The following is a 26570-nucleotide window of genomic DNA, read 5'->3' as shown; positions in this document are numbered from 1 at the left end:
CATGCCAGGCTCCACTTCTGCCATGTCCCATCGACCTGCACCTGGACTATAGCCCTCCAAACCCCTCCCATTCACTTATTTATTCGAACCTATCTCTACCACTTCCACTGGAGTGGCGTGCAGCTTGTTCCACATTCTCACCATCCCCAAAGTGAAGAAGTTCCCCCTCAGGTCCCCCTTAAATTTTTCACCTTTCGTAATTAACCCGTGGCCTCTATTTCTTTCTTTCCCAAACTCGGTGTAAAAGGCCTGTCTGCATTTTCCCTATCTATAGCCTTCATAACTTTGTATACCTCTATCAAATCTCCCCTCATTCTTCTACGTTCCAGAGAATTAAAGTCCAAACATGTTCAACCTTTCTCTAGAGCTCAAGTCTTCAAGTTCTAGTAACATCCTTGTAAATTTTCTCTGTATTCTTTCAATCTTATTGATGTCTTTCTCGTAGGTAGCTGATCAGAACTGCCTACATTACTCCACATTAGGCCTCACCAATCTCTTAAACAACTTCAACATAACATCCCAACTCCTGTACCCGGTACTCTGCAACCCTATCTACCTGTAACGCCACTTTCAAGGAATTGGGGATCTGTATACACAGATCCTTCTGTTCTACCATACAACTCAGTGCCCTACTGTTCACTGTACCTTACGCACCATTGGCTCCAAGGAACACAAATGCTTCATCAGATCACCTTTTAAGGTGATTCAGATTCATTTATTTATCATGTGTTCATCGAAATGTACAGTTAAAATTGCTGTTTACTTTATAGTCATAGTCATACTTTATTGATCCCGGGGGAAATTGGTTTTCGTTACAGTTGCACCATAAATAATAAGTAGTAATAGAATCATAAATAATTAATAGTAATATGTAAATTATGCCAGTAAATTATGAAATAAGTCCAGGACCAGCCTATTGGCTCAGGGTGTCTGACCCTCCAAGGGAGGAGTTGTAAAGTTTGATGTCCACAGGCAGGAATGACTTCCTATGACGCTCTGTGCTGCATCTTGGAGGAATGAGTCTCTGGCTGAATGTACTCCTGTGCCCACCCAGTACATTATGTAGTGGATGGGAGACATTGACCAAGATGCCATGCAACTTAGCATCTTAGACAGACAGCAATTAACACAACCTAAGGATGTGTATGGGACAGCCTCCGCAAGTGTCGCCAAACATGAATCTGCCCACAATGCTCGGCAGAACAATACAGAACACAACAAGCATCAAAACAACGACAACAAGACAAGCTCTGTTCCTCCTTCCCAACCCCGCCCCCCCCCCCAACCTCTGCCATCTTAGGCACATGCACAGTCCTGCAACCTCAGGACAGGCAATCTCTAGCCTTCAGCCTCCAATGGACTCAGATGCACAGATGTTGGGCCTTCGACTTCCCCGGCGATTTGCAGATCCAAATTAGGGCTCCGGTTATTGGGCACCGGTTATCAGCCTCCTGCAAACTCAGACTCACAGTCATTGGGCCTTCGACTTCCCGAGCAGACTCACAGAGATTCACAGATCCAGGGCTTTAGCTTCTGGATTTCCAATTGACCTTTGGACTTTGATTGTTGGTGTCAACCCTAGGACTCACTTGTAACAATCAAGGATCAACTTTATTCACCATATATATTTGCACGCATTACGAATTTTCTGTGGTGTAGTTGGTTTGGGTGAAACATGCAACAAAAATAATAATGTTCAACAATTATAAAGAATAAACATTATATAAAACTCAAGTTAGAGGTTAAAGTACAGATAGGGAATAAAATGTGCATAAATACAAAAATGCCATCAGGTATTTACAATGTAAACAGTATTATTTTAAAAAGTGTTTACGTGCAGTGCAGTAATGGGGTAATGACAGGACTCCGAGGGGCGTTACACAGCCTGTTTTCACTGATGCTATTTTTCAGGAAATCGGGCTGAAGACTACACAGCTTGATAGGATAGTTAAGAAGGCATATGGAATGCCTGCTTTTAGTAGTCAAGACATCGAGTTCAAATGTCAGGAAGTCAAGTTGCAGCTTTTTAAAACTCTGCTTAAGCCACTTCTGGAGTATTGCATACTCCACTGTAGGAAGGATGTCGAGGCTTTGGAGAGGGTGCAGAAGAGGTTCACCAGGATGCCACTTGGGTTAGAGGGCATGGGCTATAACGAGAGGCTGGGTTCTTTTCTCTAGAGCAGTGAAGGCTGAGGCGAGCTCTGATAGTGGTTCAAGCTTGAGAGGTATGGATGGAGTAGACAGACAATATCTTTCTCCAAGGGCTGGAATGTTCATACCACAGTGCATGCATTTAATGTGAGAAGGAGTAATTTCAAAGGACATGTGAGGAGCAAGTTCTTTACACAGAGTGGTGAGTGCCTGGATGGTGGTACAGGTAGAAACATTAGGGACTTCTACGAGACATTTATATAGGCATGTGAATGTGAGGAAAATGAAGAATGTGTACATCGTGTAGGCAGAATAGATTAGTTTAACTGGCCGTTTGATTACAAATGAATTGGTTCAGCACAACATTGTGGGCCGAAGGGCCTGTTCCTGTGCTGTACTGATGTATATTTTCTGTTCTAAGTCACTCTTGGGAGTGGTGTAAAGTCCCTTAGCAACAAGCAAATCGTAGGGCAAGAAAGATAATAAGAATTATTATTAGATTCATTCGGATTTACTTATCACATAAGCATTGAACCATATAGTGGAATGCATTGTTTATGTTGACAACCAGCACACTCAAGGATGTGCTGGGGGCAGCCCACAAGTGTCCCCATACATTCCAGCACCAACATAGCATGCCCAGCAGGTTCAGCAAGATCACACAAGCAACAACAACACTGACAAAACAAGACATCGGCACTGACTTATATGACATGAGATTTCTTTGTTTTTCAGCAGCAGTACAGTGCTAATTGTCCATTTTTGACAGCCCTCTTCCCTTTCTCAATCTCTCTGTCTCCATCTCTGGAGACAACTGTCAACTGACAGATTTTCTAAACCTACCGATTTTCATAGCTACCTTGACTCCCACTGACTTTCCCACCCTGTCTCCTGTAAAACTGGTATTTCTTTTTCTCAGCTCCTTCGTACCCACTGTATCTGTTCCCAGGAAGAAGTTTTCCTTTCCAGGACATCAAAGATATCCTCCTCTTTCAGAGAATGGGGTTTACTTTCCTCCACCATTGATTCTACCCTCACCTGCATCTCCTCCATTTCCTGGACATCCATGCCACCTTAACAGGGATGGAGTTCCTCTTGCCCTCACCTTCCTCCCCATGAGCGTCCTATATCCAACACATCATCCTCTGCAACCTCTGCCATCTCCAAAAGGATCCTACAACTAAACATATCTTTACCTTCCTCTCTCTCTCTGTCCATTCAGGGCCCCAGAACAGTCCTTCCGGGTGAGGCAATGCCTCAACTACAAATCTGCTGAGGTCATCTGCTCCCGATGTGACCTCATCTACATTGGTGAGACCAGTCGTAAGTTGGGGGACTGCTTTGTCGAACACCTCCGCTCCTTCCACCAAAAGCGGATTTTCCCAACCATTTTAATTCCTATCCCCATTCCTATTCCAACGTGTTGGTCCACGGCCTCCTATTTTGCCATGATGAGACCACTCTAGGGGTGGAGGAGCTACACCTCATATTCTGTTTTAAATAGCTTACAACCTGATGGCATAAATATCAATTTCTCCTTCCGGTAATTTTTCCCCCTCCCCTTCCCTTCTCTTCTGTTCCCTGCTCTGGTCTCTGACCTCTTCCTGTCACCTCCCCCTAGTGTGCCTCCTCCATCCGTTTCTCCTATGGTCTACTCTCCTATCCTATTAGATTCCTTCTTCTCCTGCCCTTTTCCCACCCACCTGGCCTCACCTATCACCTCTACTGGTCACCCTTTCTCTCCCCCCTCCACACCTTTTATTCTGGCATTTTCCCCCACCCTTTCTAGTCCTGAAGAAAGGTCTCAGCCTGAAATGTTGACTGATTATTCATTTCCGAAGATGCTGAGTTCCTCTTGCATTCGTGCATTTTGCGTGTGTTGCTCAGTGCCAAATGTGATGCTGGTGATAAATATGTAACGTTTTAATCTACAAGTGTATTGGAAACATCAAAGTGTTAAAGGAAGTCTATGCGAGGAGATAATTGAGTGTTTTCAGGATGTTTTCCAAAGACTTTTACTGCCACTGTTGCGTGCAGTGAATGAGATTTAAATAATGTCAATATGCACCTTGGTGACGGTGATCTTAATACAATTGAATGTTACATTTAGACTGTGGAAGAGAAAACGGATCTAATATTAATATTTTAAATAAGTGTCAATAAACCTTCAGAGGTAGGTTTCTTTTTGCGAAGAATGGGAGGTGTGTGGAATGATCGACCAGGTGGTAGAGGCAGGTACCTTTGGGACACTTGTGGAACTCTCAGGCATTCACAGTTCAAAGTAAATTTATTACCAAACTATGTAGATGTCAGTTTCTTACAGGCATTTACAGGTAAATACAATAGAATTTATGAAAAAACTGTGAATAACAAAGACTGACAAACAGCCAATGTGCAAAAGAAGACAAATCACACAAATAATTAAATAAATACTGATAAACATGAGTTGCAGAGTCCTTGAATGTGAACCTAGATTGGCATGTGTTCCCAACCTTTTTTTTAATGCCATGGACCCTTACCATTAACCGAAGGGTCCTTGGACCCCAGGTTGGGAACCCTTGATCTGGAGGTTGCAGAGTCAGTTCAGTGTTGAGGTGAGTGAGGTTATCCCTGCTGCTTTAGGAGCCTTCAGAATGGTTGTAGGGTAATAATTGTTCCCGAACCTGATAGTGTGGGACTTAAGGCTCCAGAACGTCTTTGCTCAATGGTGGATGTCCATGATGATTGGAAGCTGCTTTCTTGTAGCGCCTCATGTAACTGTGCTCAGTGCCTGTGATGGACTGGGCAGTATGCCCCACTTTCTGTAGACTTTTCTGTTCCTGGCCATTTATGTTTCCCTACCAGACTGTGCAGCAACCAGTCAGGTTACTATCCACTGCGCCACTGTAGAAGTTTATCAAAGTTTTAGATAACATGTAAATCTATGCAAACTTCTAAGAAAATAGAGGCATAGCTGTGCCTTCTTTGCGATGGCACTTACTTGCTGGTCCCAGGACAGATCCTCTGATGTGATAACGTCAAGGAATTTAAAATTACTGACCTTCTCCCCTGATGAGGACTGGTTCATAGACAGGATAGCAAGTGAAGATATCTGTGAGTAGATAATAATCTCAAAGTTGATTCTATTTATCCCCCAGTTCCCCACCCCACCAAACTCACAATCAATGTGGGGGGGGGGCAGGGGCGTGGTTGTTACTTAGTTAAACTTTATCCATTTGTGGTTAGGCACAGGGCTTGTATTGAGCAGATAACATGATGGGGATGGGGGATGGAGAAAACCAGCAGGAATATTTCAAAATGGTCAGCACCAGTCAATAAGCTGACCCCTTCTGACTGTGGCATAACAGTGGTCCAATTGTCCTGGTTGGGGAGTCTGACTGGTCTGTAGCTGGTGCCATCATTGAGCTGATTGTCTTTTGACATGACTTGTGAGACCAAGAGCCCCTGACTCTGAGAGGCTGGGGAGAGTGAGTGGGAGGGGAAAGCAACAGATAGAATCTGTAGTATATCGGATTTCTCAAAGCAAAAAGAGATGGCCTTTGCAACGAGGAAACATCAAAGGGTGTTTAGTGGGGTTTTAAAATTTCATTTTATCCCTCACCCTACCCCTTGTGCTTCACTTCAGCCTTAATTCTGTGGGAAAGTGAAGTTCTGTGTTTGAGAAGGTGACGGGGTATGAATGTGGGTGGTTTGAGTGTCCCTGAAATTACTTGCTGTGGCTCTGGGTTTCTTTACCCTGGCAGTACCTTCATTTGAAATTGGGAGTCTACATTTAGTGGAAAACCAGAGAAAGGCCCTCCTGTCAATCCATAGGGCTCAAGGCCGAGCACCAAAATCGAAGCAAGTGGGGCAGGGATACTGTTGTTCTATAAGATTATGATTGATTCTGTGCCTCAGCCCCACTTTCTTACCTCATCATCATATCTCGTGTAGGCAGTAGCATGGTGGTTAGTGCGATGCTTTCACAGCTCAGAGTGTTGGAAGTTGGAGTTGAATTCCAGCATCCTCTGCAAGATAGTCTGTCTGTTCTTCTGATGTGCACATGGGTTTCATTTGGGCGCTCCAGTTTCTTCCCACGGTCCAAGATGTACCGGTTAGTAAATTAATTGGTCAATGTAAATTGTCCTGAGTTTAGGTTAGGGTTAAATTGGTGGATTGCTGGGCAGTGTGGCTTGTTGGGTCAGATAGGCCTGTTCTGTACTTTATCTCTGTATATCTGATATAGGAGCAGAATTAAACCTTTTGGCCCATTGGCTCCTCCATTCCATCATGGCTGATAAATTATCCCTCTCAACCCTCTTCTCTTGCCTTCTCACTGTAACCTTTGATGCCCTGATTAACCAAGAAATATCAACCTCCACTTTAGATATACCCAATGATTTGGCTTGCACAGCTGTCTGTGACAAAGAATTCCACAGATTCACCACTCTCTGGCTAAAGAAATTTGTCCTCATTGTTTTCAATGGATGTCCCTCAATTCTGAGGCTATGTCTTCTGGTCCTAGACTCTTCTACTGTAGGAAACATCCTCTCCAATCTTCTACCATTCTAGTATCTTTCCCATAATACCAAGGGCTCTTATTTTGTTATGCAGCCTCATGTGTGGCACCTGCTCAGAGGCCTTCTGAAAATCCAGTGCACAAAATCCACCGATTCTCCTTCCTCTATCCTACTTGTTACTTCCTCAAAGAATTCCAACAGATTTGTCAGCTGATATTACCCCTTAAGGAAACCATGCTGACTTTAGCCTGTTTTATCATGTGCTTCCAAGTACCCCAAAACCTCATCTTTAATAATAGACTCCAACATCTTCCTAACCACTGAGGTCAGGCCTATAATCTCCTTTCTTTCTGCCTCCGTCCCTTCTTAAAAAGTGGAGCGACATTTGCAAATTTCCAGTCCTCAGGAACTATTCCAGAATTTTGTGATTCTTGAAATAAATAAATAATAAATAACTGAGCAACCACAATAGAGGATGGGGGATTTGCATTTATCTTGATTCTTCCTTAGCACAAGTAGGGTATTGTCACTGTCCCATTTCAGCTCTTGGTCGTGTAGGTTTCTTCCCACAGTCCAAAGACCTACTGGTTGGTACGTTAATTGGTCATTGTAAATTGTCCCGTGATTAAGCTAAATCGGGGGCTTCTGGGCAACGTGGCTCAAAGGCCCAGAAGGGCCTGTCCATGCTGTATCTCACTAAATAAATAAATCAATAAATAAAAGCTTTCCCTTCTTGCCAGATTCCCAGACTTTGCACAATGTTGGAGGGCGTTGTCAATGAGAGGTGCCTGCCTTTCAGAGCTAATGACTGCCACAAGTCTCCTAATCTAGTGTATTTTCCTGCTGTACAGATTGTGGTAGGTAGTCCTAACTTCAGACTCCAACTGAGTGAATGCTTTCCAAGATAATGTGTTGCATCAACTTCAATGAAAGGCTTGAAATTACTTGTATTGAAAATAAACCTAGGGTGCACATCATGTCCTTTAAAGAAGAGCTATGACCTTTTCTTGGAATTTCCTGCCTGAAAGATTGAGACACTTAGTGGAAATCTTCAGCGACAATAAATGGGAGTCTTGTTCCAAAAAGCATTCTGGTGTCATGTGGACAAAGGAGAGTCTCTCACTGACTGTCTCTGATTAATGCTGTTATGTGATTCCGACGCTGAGTATTGTCTCCCACAGCCATCATAATTTCATTACAGCAATGCTGAGTGGAGATTTCCATATCAAATGAATTCAAAAAGCTGACAATCTTTCAAATTGAAGGCAAAAAGCACAGATGAAAGAAGGCTGCAGCAGCAAGAGGTGAGTGTGATGTTCCAGATGAAGTTAAATCTTGAGCAGAATTAGCCAATACGTATACCATTGAGGCAGAGCCCAGATAACAGAGTTGTAGAGCTTAGAGTTGCAGAGAGATACAGCAGAAAAATGAGCCATTTTGTACACTCGGTGAATGCAGACTGGCTTTGATGGTATGGAAGGTAGTCCTAGGCTGTTTTGGTGAAGTGGGTTGAACAATTTTTGATGAATTCAATCCAGACAGGTATAAGCTGATCCATTCTGGGAGTACTAATAAATGGAAAGATCTTAAGGAGGAAGCTGACGTACAAGTCCATATGTCCGTGAGGGTGACAACACAGGTAGACATGGTTAGGAGGGCGTACTTCACAATTATGTTCCAATTTTAAACTAGTTGGCAGGGGCGGTGGGAACCAGAGTGATTGGTCAAGTGGATAGAGCAGTTGGTGTAAATGTAGATCCAACGTGTGGAAAGATAGGCCATAACTGAGGTCAGTTCGATAGATTAAATGTGTCCATTTTAATGAGAAAATTATTGGGAACAAGTGTGATGAATTGGGTTCATCAGAACCAGAGAAAGGTGAATCTGTGGAATTCATTGCCACAGGTGGCTGAGTGTATATGGAACATGGAACTACAATATTGTGGCCTTGGCTACAGGGACTTGGCTATCAATCAACTGGCTGGAGTGTCGAACTGACATCTTTAACCACTTGCTTCAGCAGTCTGAGGTACCCACCCGCGTCAAGCAGGCTTTAGTCATACCAGTGCCCAAAAAGAATATGCTAACTTGCCTCAGTGAAAGTTAGACCATAAAACCATAAGAGATTGGAGCTGAATAAGGCCATTTGGCCCATTGAGTCTGTGCTGCCATTTCATCATAGCTGATCCATTTTCCCTGTCAAACCCATTCTTCTGCCTTCTCCCTGTAACCTTTCATGCCCTAACTTTTCAAAAAGCTACCAACCTTTGCCTTAAATGCATCTGACCTCTACGGGCGCCTGTGGCAGCAAATTCCCCAAATTCACCACTCTCTGGCTAAAGAAATTCCTCCTCATCTCCATCTAAATGGGCATCCCTCTATTCTGTGTCTGTGCCCTTTGGTCTTAGACGCCCCCACTATAGGAAGCATCCTCTTCACATTTACTCTATCTCGGCCTTCCAACATTCGATAGGTTTCAATGAGATTCCCCCTCATTCGGCTAAATTCCAGCGAGTATGGGCCCAGAGCCACCAAATGCTCCTCATACAATAACCCTTTCATTCACAGAATCTTTATCATGAACCTCCTTTGAACCCTCGTCAATGTCAGCACATCCTTTCTTAAATAAGGGACGCTAAACTGCTCACAGTGCTTTATAGAGCCTTGGCATTGCATCCTTGATCTTATATTCTAGTCATCTTGAAGTGAATGCTAACATTCCATTTGCCTTCCTTGCCACTGACTCAACCTGCAAATTAACCTTTAGGGAATTCAGCATGAGGCCACCCACCTCCCTTTGCGTGTCAGATTTATGAATTATCTTCCCATTTAGAAAATAGTCTACGCTTCTGTTTCTTCTACTAAAGTGCATGACTATACTCTTCCTGACGCTGTATTCCATCTGCCACTACTTTGCCTATTCTCCTAATTAAGTCCTTCTGCAGCCTCTCAGCTTCCTCAGTGCTACCTATCTTCGTGTCATCTGCAAACATGGCCACAAAGCCATGAATCCCATCATCCAAATCATTGACATACAATGTAAAAGGAAGTGGTCCTAACGCTGATCCCTTTGGTACACCACAAGCCACCAGCAGCCAACCAGAAAAGATTCCCTTCATTGCCCCTCTTAGCCAATCCTCTGCCAGTGCTAGTACCTTTCCTGTAATACCATGGGCTCTTATCCTGCTAAGCAGCCTCATGTGCGACACCTTGTTACAGGCCTTCTGAAAATCCAAGTGCAGAACATCCACTGATCCTCCTTTATCTATCCTGTTTGTTAGTTCCTCAAAGAATTCCAACAGGAAACAATGTTGACTATGGCCTATTTTATCATGTGCCTTCAAGTACCCTGAGATGTCACCCTTAACAATCGACTCCAACATCTTCCCAGCCGCTGAGGTTGCCAATCTGAACCAACTGGTCTACAAGTGAAGAAATCCAGAGAATAAAAGAGGAGGGGTGGTGAAAAGGAAGGAATTCCAGGTTTGTGTCCAGGTAGCTGAAGGCATCAGTTGTGTGGTCAGGGAAATTGTTGACTTGTACAAAGCTCGGGGGTGATGGTTGGGAGAAGGTGTCACAGGACAGCGAGTGAATGCCAGTTGTCAGATTTGAAGTGAGCGTGACAATTTCAAAAATGAGATGGTGTGTAATTGGGAGCAAGTGTAGAGTAGTGCTGACGGATGAGTAGCATTTGGTAAGAGACAGGACAAGAGTGCCCAGGGGTTAAAAAGAGAGGTGATCTCTGTGAAATATTACATTCAGGAGAAGAGTTGAGGATTTTCATACAATATGCAGAAACTACAGCAAACTGTCAGGTCAGCAGAAAAGATCATTGGCTGCAATCTTCCATCACTGCAGGACTTGTATGTGTCCAGGAAAAAAAATGCAGGCAAGAAAATGCATTGTGGACACTATCCATCCTGCAAACTGCCTTTTCCTGCCTTTTCCCTTCTGGAAGTGCTATACAGGGCTATTAAAACAAAAACTTCATGCCATCTTAAAAGTTTCTTCTCTTGGGCAAGAAATCTGATCAACCGTTCTTCTATTACCCCTGACACTGCACTCTAAAGCACTTTAAACCAGTTTTTATAAAAAGACCATAAGATATAGGAGCAGAATTAGGCCATTTGGCCCATCGAGTCTGCCCTGCCATTTCATCATGGCTGATCCATTTTCCCTCTCAGCCCCAATCTCCTGCCTTCTCCCCATATCCCTTCATACCCTAACTAATCAAGATTCTATCCACCTCTGTCTTAAATACACCCAATGACTTGGCCTCCACAGCTGCTTGTGGCAATGAATTCCACAGATTCACCACTGTCTGGCTAAAAAAAATTCCTCATCTCCATTCTAAAGGGATACTCCTCTTTTCTGAGGCTGTGCCCTTTGGTCTTAGATTCCCACCCACAGGAAAAATCGTCTCCACGTCCACTCTTCGTAGCCTTTCACCATTCAATAGGATTCAATTAATTTTTCTGAATTCCAGTAAGTAGAGGCCCAGAGCCATCAAACGGTCCTTGTATGATAAGCCTTACAATTCCGGCATCATTTTCATGAAACTTCTCCAAAGTCAGCACGTCCTTTCTATGATAAGGGGCCCAAAACTGCTCACAATACTCCAAGTGAGGCCTCAGCAGTGCCTTATAAAGCCACACATTACATCCTTGCTTTTATATTCTAGTTCTCTCAAAATGAATGATAACTTTGCATTTGCCTACCTCACCATCGACTCAGCCTGCAAAATTACTCTTTAGGGAATCCTGCATGAGGACCCCCAAGTCTCTTTGTTCCTTGGATTTTTGTATTTTCCCTCCACTTAGAAAATCTAGAATGTTGTTTATGTAGTATGTTGTTTAATGTTGTTTATGTAGAATGTTGTTTATGTAGAATATTGTTTATGTAGTATGTTGTTTATGTAGTAAATACATGCTGGCTTTTATGTATTTATACATATTTTATTCCATATCTGTACCTTAACCTTTAATTTATTTTTAGATAATTTTTTATAATTGTATGTTTTTTTGTTGCATGTCACTCTGACCAACACACCACAGGAAATTCCCAATACATTTAAATGAAAATGGCAAATAAAATTGATCGTGATCCTTTAGTTTTCCCTAGGGTAAACTAAACTAACTGTCTTTAGTTATCTAGAACAAGGGATAGTATAAGGGTTGAGGATTCTGTTTTAATATTGTGTTGAAGAGGAATTTCTTTTGAGGGTTGTGAATTTTCTACCCAAAAGTGCTGTAGACAATGAGCCATTCAGTACTGAGATAGGCATCTTTAAAAATGGGTTAAATAGCCAGATGAAGTAAATCCCAGGCAAGGGAGGAAAGTCCTAACACTCTCATCATTTTTCAATTCTTCTAGCTAAAAGACATGTGACAGAAAATTGGAGGACAGATGATGTTGTACCTTTCTTTAAAAAGGGATGAATAGAGTCATTACTGGCCAATTAGTTTAACTTCAGTGGTGGGCAAATCATCGGAATCAATTCTGAGGCACTGTGTATCAGTCTTCAGTTTGTAAAGCACAGATTTGTCAAGAGCGTTCAGCATAGATTTATGAAGGGAAGGCTGTGCCCTCACTAATGATTGAACTTTTTGGAGGAGATAATGAGAGTCAATCGTGGCTGGAAGTAGGGTTCCTTTATGGTGTATATTAACTTAGACTTGAGTGACGAAGAAGTTAGCTGAAAGTACAAAAATGGGCTGTTGTTGTTGACCAAAAGGCGGGCTTCAGGCTGCAGGAAGAAATTGGATCTGATTAGCTGGGCAAAGAGAGGTAAATTGTTCAGTTCAAAGAAGAATGAGGTGAACAATGCAGGGAATACACAGTGAATGGGAAGAAACTGGAATGTATGTCCATAAATCCTTAAAAGAAAAATGGCAAATATTGTGATTAGAAAGTCATAGGGTAGGGCTACCCATTTATGGCTACACTTCTAGGTACGCATAAATTGTGTTGTTATTAGTACATCCAATACATGCCTTCTTCTCAGTACTGCTGACAGGGAGGCAGTACAAGAGCCCAAAGTCCCACACTCAACATTTTATTTAAAGATAAAGATGGGCTTTATTTAGATTAGATTATGAGGACACTCAGTCCTCGTTTATTGTCATTTAGAAATGCATGCATTAAAAAATGATACAACGTTCCTCCAGAATGATATCACAAGAAAACACGGGACAAACCAAGACTAAAACTGACAAAACCACATAATTATAACATATAATTACAACAGTGCAAAGCAATACCATAATTTGATAAAGAGCAGACCATGGGCATGATAAAAAAAAAAGTCTCAAAGTCCGGATAGACTCATCATCTCACGCAGGCGGCAGAAGGGGCGAACTCTCTCCGCCATGAACCTCCAAGCGCTGCCAACTTGCCGATGCGGCACCATTGGAAGCACCCGACTGCAGCGGGCTCTGAGTCCGTCCGAAAACTTCGAGCCTCCGACCAGCCCCTCTGACACAGCCCCTCCGAGCACCATCCTCTGCCGAGCGCTGCGACTCCGCCCCGGCCACCAGGCAACAAGCAAAGTCAAGGACTCGGGGCCTTCTCCTCCGGAGATTCTGGACCACACCGTAGCAGCAGCAGCGAAGCAGGCATTTCAGAAATTTCACCAGATGTTCCCCCATGCTCTCACTGCCATCTCCATCAAATCAGGATTGTGCACGGCACCCTACTTGACAAATAACATCACCACTGGAGCTGCATCGCACCGCCATTGTCCCTTCTCACACATACATTGAAACATGCAGTGAAATGTATTGTTTTGTGTCAATCCTTAACTGAGACCAAGGATGTGCTGGGGGCAGCCCTCAAGTGCACCAACCTCCAGAGCAGTGTGGCAGAACAGAGGGATCTTGGGGTCCACGTCCATAGATCCCTCAAAGTTGCTACCTAGGTTGATAGGGTGGTTTACATAGAAACATAGAAAATAGGTGCAGGAGTAGGCCATTCGACCCTTCGAGCCTGCACCACCATTCAGTATGATCATGGCTGATCATCCAACTCAGAAACCTGCACCAGCCTTCCCTCCATACCCCCGATCCCTTTAGCCACAAGGGCCATATCTAACTCCCTCTTAAATATAGCCAATGAACTGGCCTCAACTGTTTCCTGTGGCAGAGAATTCCACAGATTCACCACTCTCTGTGTGAAGAAGTTTTTCCTAATCTCGGTCCTAAAAGGCTTCCCCTTTATCCTCAAACTGTGACCCCTCGTTCTGGACTTCCCCAACATCGGGAACAATCTTCCTGCATCTAGCCTGTCCAATCCCTTTAGGATTTTATACGTTTCAATCAGATCCCCCCTCAATCTTCTAAATTCCAACGAGTATAAGCCTAGTTCATCCAGTCTTTCATCATATGAAAATCCTGCCATCCCAAGAATCAATCTGGTGAACCTTCTTTGTACTCCCTCTATGGCAAAGATGTCTTTCCTCAGATTAGGGAACCAACACTCCAGGTGTGGTCTCACCAAGGCCTGTACAACTGCAGTAGTACCTCCCTGCTCCTGTACTCGAATCCTCTTGCTATAAATGCCAGCATACCATTCGCCTTTTTCACCGCCTGCTGTACCTGCATGCCCACTTTCAGTGACTGGTGTACAATGACACCCAGGTCTCGTTGCACCTCTCCTTTTCCTAATCGGCCACCATTCAGATAATCATCTGTTTTCCTGTTTTTCCCACCAAAGTGGATAACTTCACATTTATCCACATTAAATTGCATCTGCCATGAATTTGCCCACTCACCCAACCTATCCAAGTCACCCTGCATCCTCTTAGCATCCTCCTCACAGCTAACACTGCTGCCCAGCTTCGTGTCATCCGCAAATTTGGAGATGCTGCATTTAATTCCCTCATCCAAGTCATTAATATATATTGTAAACAACTGGGGTCCCAGCACTGAGCCTTGCGGTACCCCACTAGTCTGCCATTCTGAAAAGGTCCTGTTTATTCCCACTCTTTGCTTCCTGTCTGCCAACCAATTCCCATCTACATCAATACCTTACCCCCAATACCGCGTGCTTTAAGTTTGCACACTGATCTCCTGTGTGGGACCTTGTCAAAAGCCTTTTGAAAATCCAAATATACCACATCCACTGGTTCTCCCCTATCCACTCTACTAGTTACATCCTCAAAAATTCTATGAGATTCGTCAGACATGATTTTCCTTTCACAAATCCATGCTGACTTTGTCCGATGATTTCACCGCTTTCCAAATGTGCTGTTATCACATCTTTGATAACTGACTCTAGCAGTTTCCCCACCACCGATGTTAGGCTAACCGGTCTATAATTCCCTGGTTTCTCTCTCCCTCCTTTTTTAAAAAGTGGGGTTACATTAGCCACTGTCCAATCCTCAGGAACTAGTCCAGAATCTAAAGAGTTTTGAAAAATTATCACTAATGCATCCACTATTTCTTGGGCTACTTCCTTAAGCACTCTGGGATGCAGACCATCTGGCCCTGGGGATTTATCTGCCTTTAATCCCTTCAATTTACCTAACACCACTTCCCTACTAACATGTATTTCGCTCAGTTCCTCCATCTCACTGGACCCTCTGTCCCTTACTATTTCCGGAAGATTATTTGTGTCCTCCTTAGTGAAGACAGAACCAAAGTAATTATTCGATTGGTCTGCCATGTCCTTGCTCCCCATAATCAATTCACCTGTTTCTGTCTGTAGGGGACCTACATTTGTCTTAACCAATCTTTTTCTTTTCACATATCTATAAAAGCTTTTACAGTCAGTTTTTATGTTCCCTGCCAGTTTTCTCTCATAATCTTTTTTCCCCTTCCTAATTAAGCCCTTTGTCCTCCTCTGCTGAACTCTGAATTTCTCCCAGTCCTCAGGTGAGCCACTTTTTCTGGCTAATTTGTATGCTTCTTCTTTGGAATTGATACTATCCCTAATTTCCCTTGTCAGCCATGGGTGCACTACTTTCCTTGATTTATTCTTTTGCCAAACTGGGATGAACAATTGTTGTAGTTCATCCATTCGATCTTTAAATGCTTGCCATTGCATATCCACCGTCAACCCTTTAAGTGTCAGTGTTTAGAAGGTAAATGGTGTGTTGGCCTTCATTAGTCGGGGAATTAAATTCAAGAGCCACAAGGAAATGTTGCAGCTCTGTAAGATCCTGGTTAGACCACACTTGGACTATTGTGTTCAGCCTGGTCGGCTCACTGTAGGAAGGTTATGGCAGCTTTGAAGAGCGTGTAGAGGAAACTTCCAGGGTGCTGCCTGGATTAGAGAGCACATCTTATGAGGATAGGTTGAGCGATTTAGGGCTTTTTCTTGGGAGCGAAGGAGGATGAGAGGTGACTTGATAGAGGTGTACAAGATGAGGAGAGGCATGGATAGAGTGGACAGCCAGCACCTTTTTTCTCAGTCTGGAAATGGCCATTACGAAAAAAAAACGTAGTTTTAAGGTCATTGGGGAAAGTACATGGCAGACGTCAGAGGTAGTTTTTTTTGTTACACAGAGTGTGATAGGTGCGAGAACTGCCCTGCCAGGGATAGTGGTAGATGCAGATATATTAGGGACATTTTAGAGGTTCTTAGCTGGACATGTGGGAGGAAAGAAAAATTGAAGACTCTAGGAGAGAAGAATAAGATTGCCCTTAGTGTAGGTTAAAAAGTTGGTGTGACATTGTGGGCCAAAGTGCTGTAATGTTCTATATTCTAGCCTTTCTTCAAATCATTCAGTCCTTGAAGGAAAGCTATATTTTACCAGATTCCATGCAGACATTTTTTAATGGCAAGCATTTTGCAGTAAACAAAGCATTATAAATTGTAATTATACATTGGACCATTGAGTGAGTAGAACATTACAGCACAGTACAGACCTTTCGGCCATGACCTTTTAACCTACTGTGAGGTCAATCTAACCCTTCCCTCCAACATAGCTCTTCATTACTCTGTCATCCGTGTGTCTATCTAAGAGTTTTATAAATGCCCTTAATGAATGTATATAATCTGAATCAGGTTTAATATCACTGCATAGTGCAAAAATAAAAATATAAAGTTGTGAGGTTGTGTTCTTGGGTTCAATGACCATTCAGAAATCAGATGGCAGAAGGGAAGAAGCTATTCCTGAATCTATTCCTTCAGGCTCCTGTACCAAGAAGAAGAGGGCATTTCTTGGGTGATAGAGGCCCTTAATGATGCATGCTGCCTTTTCGAGGCATCGCTTCTTGAAGATGTTCTGGATATTACAGAGTCTCGTACCCATGATCAGACATTCCACCCTGCAAAAACTCATTTCAGGGAGATAGCACCATCAATTTGAGGGAGACTCCCGGAACTTCCGGGAGAGGTGGGATGTCTGCAATAGAGTAGCTCCTTAAGCTAGCTAGCTAGTTTAAATAATGTTAGCTATGCTAATGAACGAATGACACCTGTTAAACTCACCTCAACATGTCTTTTACAGTCTTAACCCACCGTGGGCAATAGAAAAGTCACTGTTGCAAACAGTGCAGCAAGCAACACTGTCATTATTTTTGACCCCTATTAGGCAGGGGTACACTTTAGGGTAGTCTGGGGTGACGTACGTTTTATATTTTCTTTTTTTGGAACACTCTGCCATGGTGTGTGTGTGTTCTCGTTCTCTCTCTCTCTCTCTCTCTCGTTCTCTCTCTCTCTCTCTCTCTTTCTTTCTCTCTCTCTCTCTCTCGTGGTCGCTCTCACGCTCACTCTTGCGCTCTTGCTCTCTCGCTTTCTCTCTCTCGTGGTCTCTCACGCTCTCTCTTGCTCTCTCTCGCTCTCTCACTCGCTCTCAAAAAAATTGATTTCCGGGATATTGTATATAATTTGCGGGCATCAGGGAGCCACTATTAATAATATGCGGGAGACTCCCAGAACTTCCGGGAGAGGTGGGATGTCTGCATGATGGAGCTGGCTAAGTTCACAGCTTTCTGCAGCTTCTTTACATCCCGTGCAGTAGACCTGCCCCCTCCCCCCCCCCATACCAGACAGTGATGCAGACAGTTAGAACGCTGTCTGTGGTACATCTGGAAAGACTTGCAAATGTCTTCGGTGACATACTGAATCTCCTTAAACTCCTATCGAAGTAGAGCCACTGTCATGCCTGCTTTGTAATTACATCGATGTGTTTGGCCGAGGATAGATCCTCAGCGATATTGACACCCGGGAACTTGAAATTGCTCAATATTTCTACTTCTGATCCTTCTATGAGGACTGGTGTGTGTCCCCAGTCTTAACCTTTATATGAAGTAATGAGTAATTGGAGTTAGGTGGGACAGAAAAATATATTGTATGTTTATGGTCCTTGGGCACCATTGATGAACTGAGCAGAGATCAAGTTGCTGAACCCAATAAGTAAAAATAGTTGCTATTATCTAGACCTTTTGGTTGGCTGTGTAGCTGACTGGAAAAGAGTCGATGTGGTGAAAGTATCTTTGGCTCTTTGAATCTGCCGATGTGTAACAAACTGTGCTTTTACATTCTGGGCATGTTTGCAGCAACAAGAAGTGACACCCGATCTCTTGATTGCTTACCACCTACTGCAGCTAGGCCTTTGGCACAGTAAGTTTCATTTAGTGTGCATTTGTAGACGAGGGCAGCTTTGTCTCTGTTGAAGATTCCAGTGATAGTACTTTCTTAAATAAATTCCCCCAAAAAAAACCCATGTCAGAAATTCAGAATCAGGTTTATTATCACTGATATATGTCATGAAATCTGTTGTTCTGCAGTGGCAGTACAGTGCAATACATAAAATATACTATAACTTAAATACTGTATATATCTTAAAAAAACACTAAATCAGTTGTGCCAGAAGAGAGCAAAAATAGTGAGGTTATGTTTATGGGTTCATTCTCTATTCAGAAATCTGATGATGGGGTAGAAGCTGTTCCTAAAACACTGAGTGTGGGTCTTCAGGCTCCTGGAACTCTTCTCTAATGGTAATAATGAGAGGTGGGCATGTCTTGGGTGGTGGGGATTTTTAATGATGGATGCTGCCTTCCTGAGGCGCCGGCTCGTGAAGATGTCCTCAAAGTTGGGGAGATTAGTGCCTGTGATGGAGTTTACAACCCTCTGCAGCTTTTCCCCAATCTAGTGCAATGGCCCCTCCATACCCAGCCGGTGATGCAACCTGTAAGAATGCTCTCCACTGTACATCTGTAGAAGTGAGCTGGAGTCTTTAGTGATATACAAAACCTCCTCAGTCGCCTATGAAATACATCCATTGTCATGCCTTCTTTGTGATTGCATCAATATTTATTTTATTTGTTTATTGAGATACAGTGCAGAATAGGCCCTTCTGGCCTCTCGAGCCGTGCTGGCCAGTAACCTCTGATTTAACCCTTGCTTAATCATGGGACAATTTACAACCTACCTACCAGACCCTAGGAGGAAACCTACATGGTCACAGGGTGAACGTACAAACTCCTTACAGGCACTGGTGGGAATTGAAGCTGTGGTTAGCCAGGATAAGTCTCCAGAGATACTCACATCCAGGAACAAATCTGATTTGTATTTTAAGTACTTGCGGCTAAGTCTTCCACAAAGCTGTTAGTGGGTGAAATCGCATCCCATTTTAAACAGGGTTAAAGAGGATTAAAGTTGTTAAAATTAATTTTCTTTGCAATTTTTTCATATCCCACAAAATTTTCTTTTGTTAAAGCTAATTTAACAGATCAAGAACAAATTCTCCGATATTTGGATCCTGATTTTTGTTTTCACATCACGTCTTTTTTGGCGTTGGTATTCCATTTTCCATTTTCATTTACTTTCAGATTTTTTTTCGTCGTTCTTTATCCATCAGTCAGCGTACTTTATGTTTGCAATTCTGCGCATGTTCTTCCTCCACCAAGCGCCTTCCATGTCTTGTTTCACTTTCCAGTTCTTGAAATGTTTCTTTCTCGTGTTCTGGCTGGTCACAGCTTTCATTTAAGGGTTAACTCTGAAGTTTCCCCAGAGCAAATTAGTCCTTTCAATATTGGAGCTGACACTAATGTATTCTGCATAATGTAGTCGGCACACTCCAGCCTATTCTCTGTGTTCATTGCATCTGTACAGCCTACTGCGATGGCAGTAATTGAAATGCGTGCTTCCCAAACTAATCAACATGCGATGAAACATGAAATGCCTAAGGTGTTGAGCAATGTGGGTTATTCCAATTAGAAGACATTCGTCGGAAACAAAGACTACTTGTAGAATTATCAGGTGGTCCCCCTGTGTCAAGCTAGTGAGGTTCAAACTGCAAAATCAAAAAATGAGTTGATGCATTACAGTATTATAAACTCGAGATTCTGCAGATGCTGAACATCTTGAACAACATGCACAAATGCTGAAGGAACTCAACAAATCAGGCAGCATCTGTGGAGAAGATTAAACAGTTGACATTTAGGGCTGACACCCTTCATCAGAAATGAATGAGTATATTAAAAGTGGAGGTTGCTAATTACTTGATTAGAGCGCGAAAGGTTATGGGAAGAAGGCACGAGAATGGAGTTGAGAGGGATAGTAAATCAGCCTTAATGGAATAGCAGAGCAGACTCGATGGGTCAAATGGCCTAAATCTGTTCTTGTGTCTTCTGGTCTTATTGAATTGGACGGGCACTTGCAAGAAAATAACTTGCAGGTCATTGTGGGGGAAGGACATACCGATGGGAATGCTGGCTTGTTGTTGATGTGCTGAATGTCTTCTTTCCATGTCATACTCAATGATTCTGTAGACTTTGGATTGTGGGGGGAGGGGGGTCAAGTATTCTTGGACTCGAGTGGAATTATCAGACTAGAAAGAAATCGAGTTCTGTGAAAGGATCTTATTGAGCAGTAGAGGAGGCGTAAAGGATTCCTTATCCCTCTGCATATGTTCCTTACATGAAGACTAGAGACATAGTCCAGATTCAGATTTATTTATGAAACGTACAGTGAAATATGTTGTTTGTGCTCACAAACCAGCCCAGCCTAAAGGTGTGCTGGGGGCAGACCTTAAGAGTCACCACATATTCCAACACCAACACAGCATGACCACCTCAACAAGCAACAGCAAAACAACCTCCCTTCCTCCCTACATCTCCAGAACAGGACTTCGACTTCCTGACTTCTGGTCAACCTTGGGGCTTGAGAAAGGCACTGAGCACGAGAAAGCATGTGACAAAAAGAGCGGGAGAGTCAGAGGGTCTTCCATGGGAATAGTTGAGATCCGTCATGAAGCTGGTGTGGTCCTGCGCTCTACACACACCCCCATCCCCTGCCTGCACTGTAATTATGTGATTTCATATTTATCGAGTCATGGTAGCAATTGATGGTCTACCTCCGTTCCCAGTTTAGTGAGTGAAAAATCATCCAAAACCAGAATCAGATCTATTATTGTGAAATATGTGGCAGCATTACGTAAAAATTACTATAAGAAACATCAATAAAATAAGTAAGTCATTCAAACAGGGAGAGGTAGGGTTCATGATTTCTTGGTTCATTCAGAAATCTGATGGTGGAGAGAAGAACCTCCGTCAACTAAATATCTCCAAAATCTCAAACACGAGGCATTCTGCAGATGCTGGAAATTCAAGCAACACACATCAAAATTGCTGGTGAACGCAGCAGGCCAGGCAGCATCTCTAGGAAGAGTTACAGTCGACGTTTCGGGCCGAGACCCTATCTCCAAAATCTCTTTGGGATTGTTGTGTTACAGTTGAAGAATATGGACCTATTAAGGTTCTGTAGATTGATTGAGTATGCCGGCAAGAAAATGAATCTCAGGGTTGTATATAGTATTATCTACATTTCTTGGAGGCATTTACAAGTAAACACAATAGAAATTATGAAGCACAAAGACTAACAAATAACAAATGTGCAAAAGAAGACAAATCATGCAAATAATAATAAAAAGATAAGTAAATAAGTAATCCTGAGAACATGAGTTGTAGAGTCCTTGAGAGCGAGTCAGTAGGGTGTGGAATCAGTTCAGTATTGTGATGAGGGAAGTTATCCATGCTGATTCAGGAGGCTGATGGATGAAGGGTAATAACTGTTCCTGAACCTGGGGGTGTGGGACCTAAGACTCTTGAACCCTCCTGCCCAATGATAATAGTAAGAAGAGAGCATGAACTGGATAGTGGCGGATTTTGATGATGGATGCTGCTTTCTTATGGCAGCGCTTCTTGTGGATGTGCTCTGTGGTTAGAGCACAAAATGTTGGAAGAATTCAGCAGCACACATAGAAGTTGCTGGTGAACTCAGCAGGCCAGGCAGCATCTCTAGGAAGAGGTACAGTCGACATTTCAGGCCGAGACCCTTCGTCAGGACAAAGGGTCCTGACAAAGGGTCTCGTCCTGAAACGTCAACTGTACCTCTTCCTAGAGAGTCCTGATGAAGGGTCTCGGCCTGAAACGTCGACTATACCTCTTCCTAGAGATGCTGCCTGGCCTGCTGCGTTTGCCAGCAACGTTTATGTGTGTTACTTGAAATTCCAGCATCTGAAGATTTCCTCGTGTTGAAGAATTCAGCAGGTTGGGAAGCATCTATGGAAAGGAGTAAGTAGTCGACGTTTCAGTTGAGGCTCTTCATCAGTCATGATGATGGGTCTCAACCCTAAACATCAACTATTTATCCCCCTCCATAGATTCTAAAGCTGCCTGAGAGTGCAAGTGTTGTGACTTTCCCCCACTTTACCTGTGCGAATATAATTATGAATGCACACTAGCAGAGATGCTGGTTTTTACAGGAGTCTTCTGTTTTACTGTAAGATTTTGTAAGTCTGATAGAAATTGTATCATTTGCAGATTTGCTGTCTTAACATTCATTGAATCAGAATCAGGTTTACTATCACTGACCTATGTCATGAAATTTGTTGATATGCCACAGCAGTACAGTATGGTTATGATAAAAATATTCAAAGGTTTCAAAGGTACATTTAATGTCAGAGAAATGTATACAATATACACCCTGAAATGCTTTTTCTTCACAACCATCCACGAAAACAGAGGAGTGCCCCCAAAGAATGAATGACAGTTAAATGTTAGAACCCCATAGCCCCCCCAGCTCCCCCCTCCCATGCATAAGCAGCAGCAAAGCAATGACCCCCCCACCAACAAAAAAAATCATTGGCACCCACCACCGAGCACTCAAGCATGCAGCAAAACACGGACTTGCAGTACCCCAAAGACTACTCATTCACCCAGTATTGGACATACCACAGGCTCGCTCTCTCTCTCTCTGTCTCCCTAATAAGGGAGAAAGAGGTGTCTCTGTTTCACAGTGAGAGGGGAGACGTAACAACTCATTGATTACAATGTTAAAAAGTCTGTTGTGTCACTTTTTCTGAGCTCTGTGCCCAAAGATCTCGGCTCTCTGGGCACACAGCCGGCGATCTTCTGTCTCCCACAACACACCGATTTCCTGCCGGGACGCCGACCTTTGGTTCACCTGCCTCCAGAGCCATGAGATCCTGGAACTTTGAAGGCGAGCTATTCTCTTGGCATATCGAATAGCAGCCAGTCGTGAAACCCTGAGAGTGGTCCCATTCCCGCAAAGAACCGAAGTCAGCATGTAACTCCAGGTCAGGGTCTTCAAAAGAACCCTGAAAGGGAAAAATAGAGATATTAAAGATGGAAAATGCAGGTTACAATAAGAAACATACATTTAAAAAATTGAATTAAATAAGTAGTGCAAAAGGGAGAAAAAGTTGTGAGGTGGTGTTCATGGGTCAGTCTGTTCAGAAATTTGATGACAGGGGAAGAAGCTGTTCCTAAGATGTTGAGAGTGTATCTTCAGGTATTAATGAGAAGAGGTCCTTTGTGGTGGGGTCCTTGATAATGGATTCTGCATTCTTGAGGCATCACTTTTTGAAGATGTCCTCTATGCTGGAGAAGCTCATTCCCAAGATGGAGCTGGCTGAATTTGCAACCTTCTGCAGCTTTTTCCGACCTATGCAGTGCCCCCTCTATACCTGACGGTGATGCAACTAGTCAGAATGCTCTCTGTGGTACACCTGTAGAAATTTGACAGTTTTTGGTGACGAACCAAATCTCCACACCCACATTCTCACCTGGCACACTAACACACCCTCCATCACTCCATTCCTTGTTCACTCTCTGAATACAGCCCCCTTTGCAACTGATGGGTTGGACCCCTGTATGCTTCATGCGTGTCTCTGGAGCCCCACCTGTGAGAGGAAGTTCTCGCCGTTCTTCAGCCATCGATAGATGGGCCGTGGTCTCTCATTGACTCGACATTCCCAGTGCAAGGCCTGCCCACTGTCCAGCGTGGTGTTGTTAAAGGGGTGGCCTTTGGTTACAGAGATAGGAGGCTGAGGGTTGGTGCAGAGCAGACGGAAGTGAGAAGAGGTGGGTGGGGTTAATGAGAGTGGGTCAGAGTGGAACATTGGGATGTGAGAGAGGGACAGGAGGGAGAGAGTGCAGCTTTGAAACAAGAGAGACAACTGACAGACCAAAATATTGACTGGGACAATCACAACTAGAGTCAGTTTGATAGCATCGCGGTTAATGACCTGGCAGAGATACACAAATGAGTCGAGAAAGCTCTTTTGCAATGTTTTTAGTTCAATAAAAGAATCTCATTGTGGGCAAAAAACCATAGCAATAATCTCACTGTCGTTGAAACAGTTCAGATTAATGGGGCCAAGAACATTGAGCAATTTGGTTTTGCTTCATTGTCTGTGAATATTGCAACTTCTTCTGTTCCACTCTGTCATTGCAGCTGGTTAGAAGATGTAAATGTTTTCAATCGCTCTTTTTTTGTGCCTTTCTCGTTAGCTCTCTGTTTCTGCCTCTCTCATTCTTGTATGCTTTCTCACACGCTTTCCCTGCCTTCCATTGTCTCTGTCTCAACCTTGTTTGCTCCTGCTGCCCTCACTCTCCCTGTGTCATTCTTGAAGAAGAATCAGGTTTATTAGCTCTGACACATGGCAATAGTATGGTGTAAGAATCCGTAAGTTGCAATAAGGAATATATAGAAAACAGATAAGTAGTGTAAAGAGAGAGCAAAATGGTGAGGTAGTGTTCATGAACCATTCGTAAATTTGATGGCGGAGGGGAAAAACCTGCTCCTAAAATGTTGAGTGTTCATCTTCAGGCTCCTGTATATCCTCAGTGATGTTAGTAATGAGAAGGGGACATGTCTTGGGTGGTAGTGGTCCTTGATGATGGATATCACCTTTTGATGCTGAGATACGTCCTAGGACGGGCTGGGACATATAATCAGTGACGTAACCTGGGGCCATCGGGTGCTTCGGGTTTCTCAGCATCAGCTGCTCTCGGTCTGGCGACCCAGCCAGGGTTGATCAGGCCCCGGCTTGTGTCCCAGCAACCCAGCCAGGGTTGATCAGGCCCCGGCTTGTGTCCCAGCAGCACTGGTCCACAGGCCACATCTCTTGATCCATAGCCATCTGGAGGCTCGCTCAGCAGCCTCTGTGATGGTCCAGATGGCTCTTTCTGTGAAGATGTCCTTGAAGGTGGGGAGGATAGTGCCCGTGATGGAGCAGGCTGCGTTTTCCACTCTCTACAGCTTTTCCCAATCCTGTACATCGGCCCCTCCATACCAGATGGTGGTGCAACCAGTCAGAATGCTCTCCATGGTATATCTGTTGAAATTTGCCTGTCTTTGGTGACAGATGGAATTTCTTCAAACTCCTAATGAAATATAGCACTGGTTATATTTCCAGCAATGAGACATTTCACCAAAGGGCACTGACCTCTTCCAGGGAGGAACGTACCGATAAATCGTGTCTGCTATGCCCTGCCTCACATTGTGGTTTATAGTATTATATGACAATGACAAATAGTCAGAGCTCTTTGTCCGGGAAAATCTGTCCAAATAATTGACATTTAAACTTTTCTTAATTGTATTTGCCCTTGAAAATTGTATTGAAGACAACAGTTCACAGACGACACTTCCTTATCTTGTCCCACTTGAATTAAATTTGCACACAGCGCAGCGACTGAACCCGTGGTGCTGTCTAGCAGACAGAGATCACCCCAGCGGTGATTGATTGGCACTGACGGGTTAAATTGCCTTTGATGCGTCCTGCAGTGAGCTGCTGGAGGCAGTCTTTGAGATGCAAGATCAAAGCTCTGAGGGAAAATCGGTTTGCTGATTTAAAATGAAGATTGCAAGGGTTAGAATTGGAGCCATTCTCTTGTTTCCAGTCGGCAACTGCCCTACGTAGGGTCTCTCCAGATTCGGATTTATTTATCACATGTACATTGAAACATGCAGTGAAATATGTTGTTTGCATTAATGACCAACACTACCTAAAGATATACTGGGGGTAGACTGCAAGTGTCGCTGCGCATTCTGGCACCAACAAAGCATGCCCTCAGTGCTTGACTCAACAATACAGAGCACAACAAGCAACAAAACAACAACAGCTCAACAAGGCTTGAGTTCCGGGCTTGCCCTTGCGCCTTCTCGTGCCTTCCTGCTTGCTCAGACATCTGAACCTGGGATCCAAAGAACTGGGACAGCCCGACATTCATGTATGCCCTTTGTCACCTGTCCATATCGCTGGTCTTTGAGCGCAGAGGACAGGACTAGACCCAGGATGTCCTTCGTACCCGTGTCCTCATCTGGGGGAGGCCATTCAACCCTTTGAGTCTGCTCCACCGTTCAGATGAATGTGGTGCTCTGTGTCTCAGCCCCACCCTTTAGGAAAGACATGTCCAGATTTCGTTGTGATAAGCAAGGAGTTACGGCAGTTGGGGTGTTACTAAGGTCTAATTTATGGCAGGTCAAGTTTGAACATGCAAGTGCCCTACTCCTGCTCCTAATTGCAAGTGTAAGAGGGGCACTTACTGAGCCCTGAAGAAAGGTCTCAGCCTGAAACATCAACTGTTTATTCCTCTCTTTAGATGCTGCCTGACCTGCTGAGTTCCTCCAGTACTATGCATGTGTTGCTGTGGGTCTCCAGCGTCC

At 43.6% G+C, this 26570-nt stretch overlaps 2 protein-coding genes across 9 annotated transcripts in view; one reads left to right on the top strand and one right to left on the bottom strand.

The window, feature by feature from the left end:
* The window catches only part of LOC134338659 (neural cell adhesion molecule L1-like), a 325827-nt gene that overhangs the window by 88362 nt on the left and 210895 nt on the right, over positions 1–26570 (top strand). The window lies entirely within an intron of this gene.
* LOC134338972 (contactin-2-like) overlaps positions 22782–26570 on the bottom strand; it is an 86572-nt gene continuing 82783 nt past the window's right edge. Inside the window, exons 3-4 of the mRNA XM_063035193.1 lie at positions 23803–23946; positions 22782–23217 (exon numbers count right to left, since the gene is read on the bottom strand). Of these exons, the coding sequence (XP_062891263.1) occupies positions 22933–23217; positions 23803–23946 (429 nt within the window). The 3' untranslated portion in view covers positions 22782–22932. The remainder of the gene's footprint in view (positions 23218–23802; positions 23947–26570) is intronic.

Source organism: Mobula hypostoma, chromosome 28 (assembly GCF_963921235.1).
Source record: "Mobula hypostoma chromosome 28, sMobHyp1.1, whole genome shotgun sequence".
NCBI lineage: Eukaryota > Metazoa > Chordata > Chondrichthyes > Myliobatiformes > Myliobatidae > Mobula > Mobula hypostoma.
Note: the sequence above shows the minus strand (reverse complement) of the source record. Positions and strands in the feature narration are given on the sequence as shown.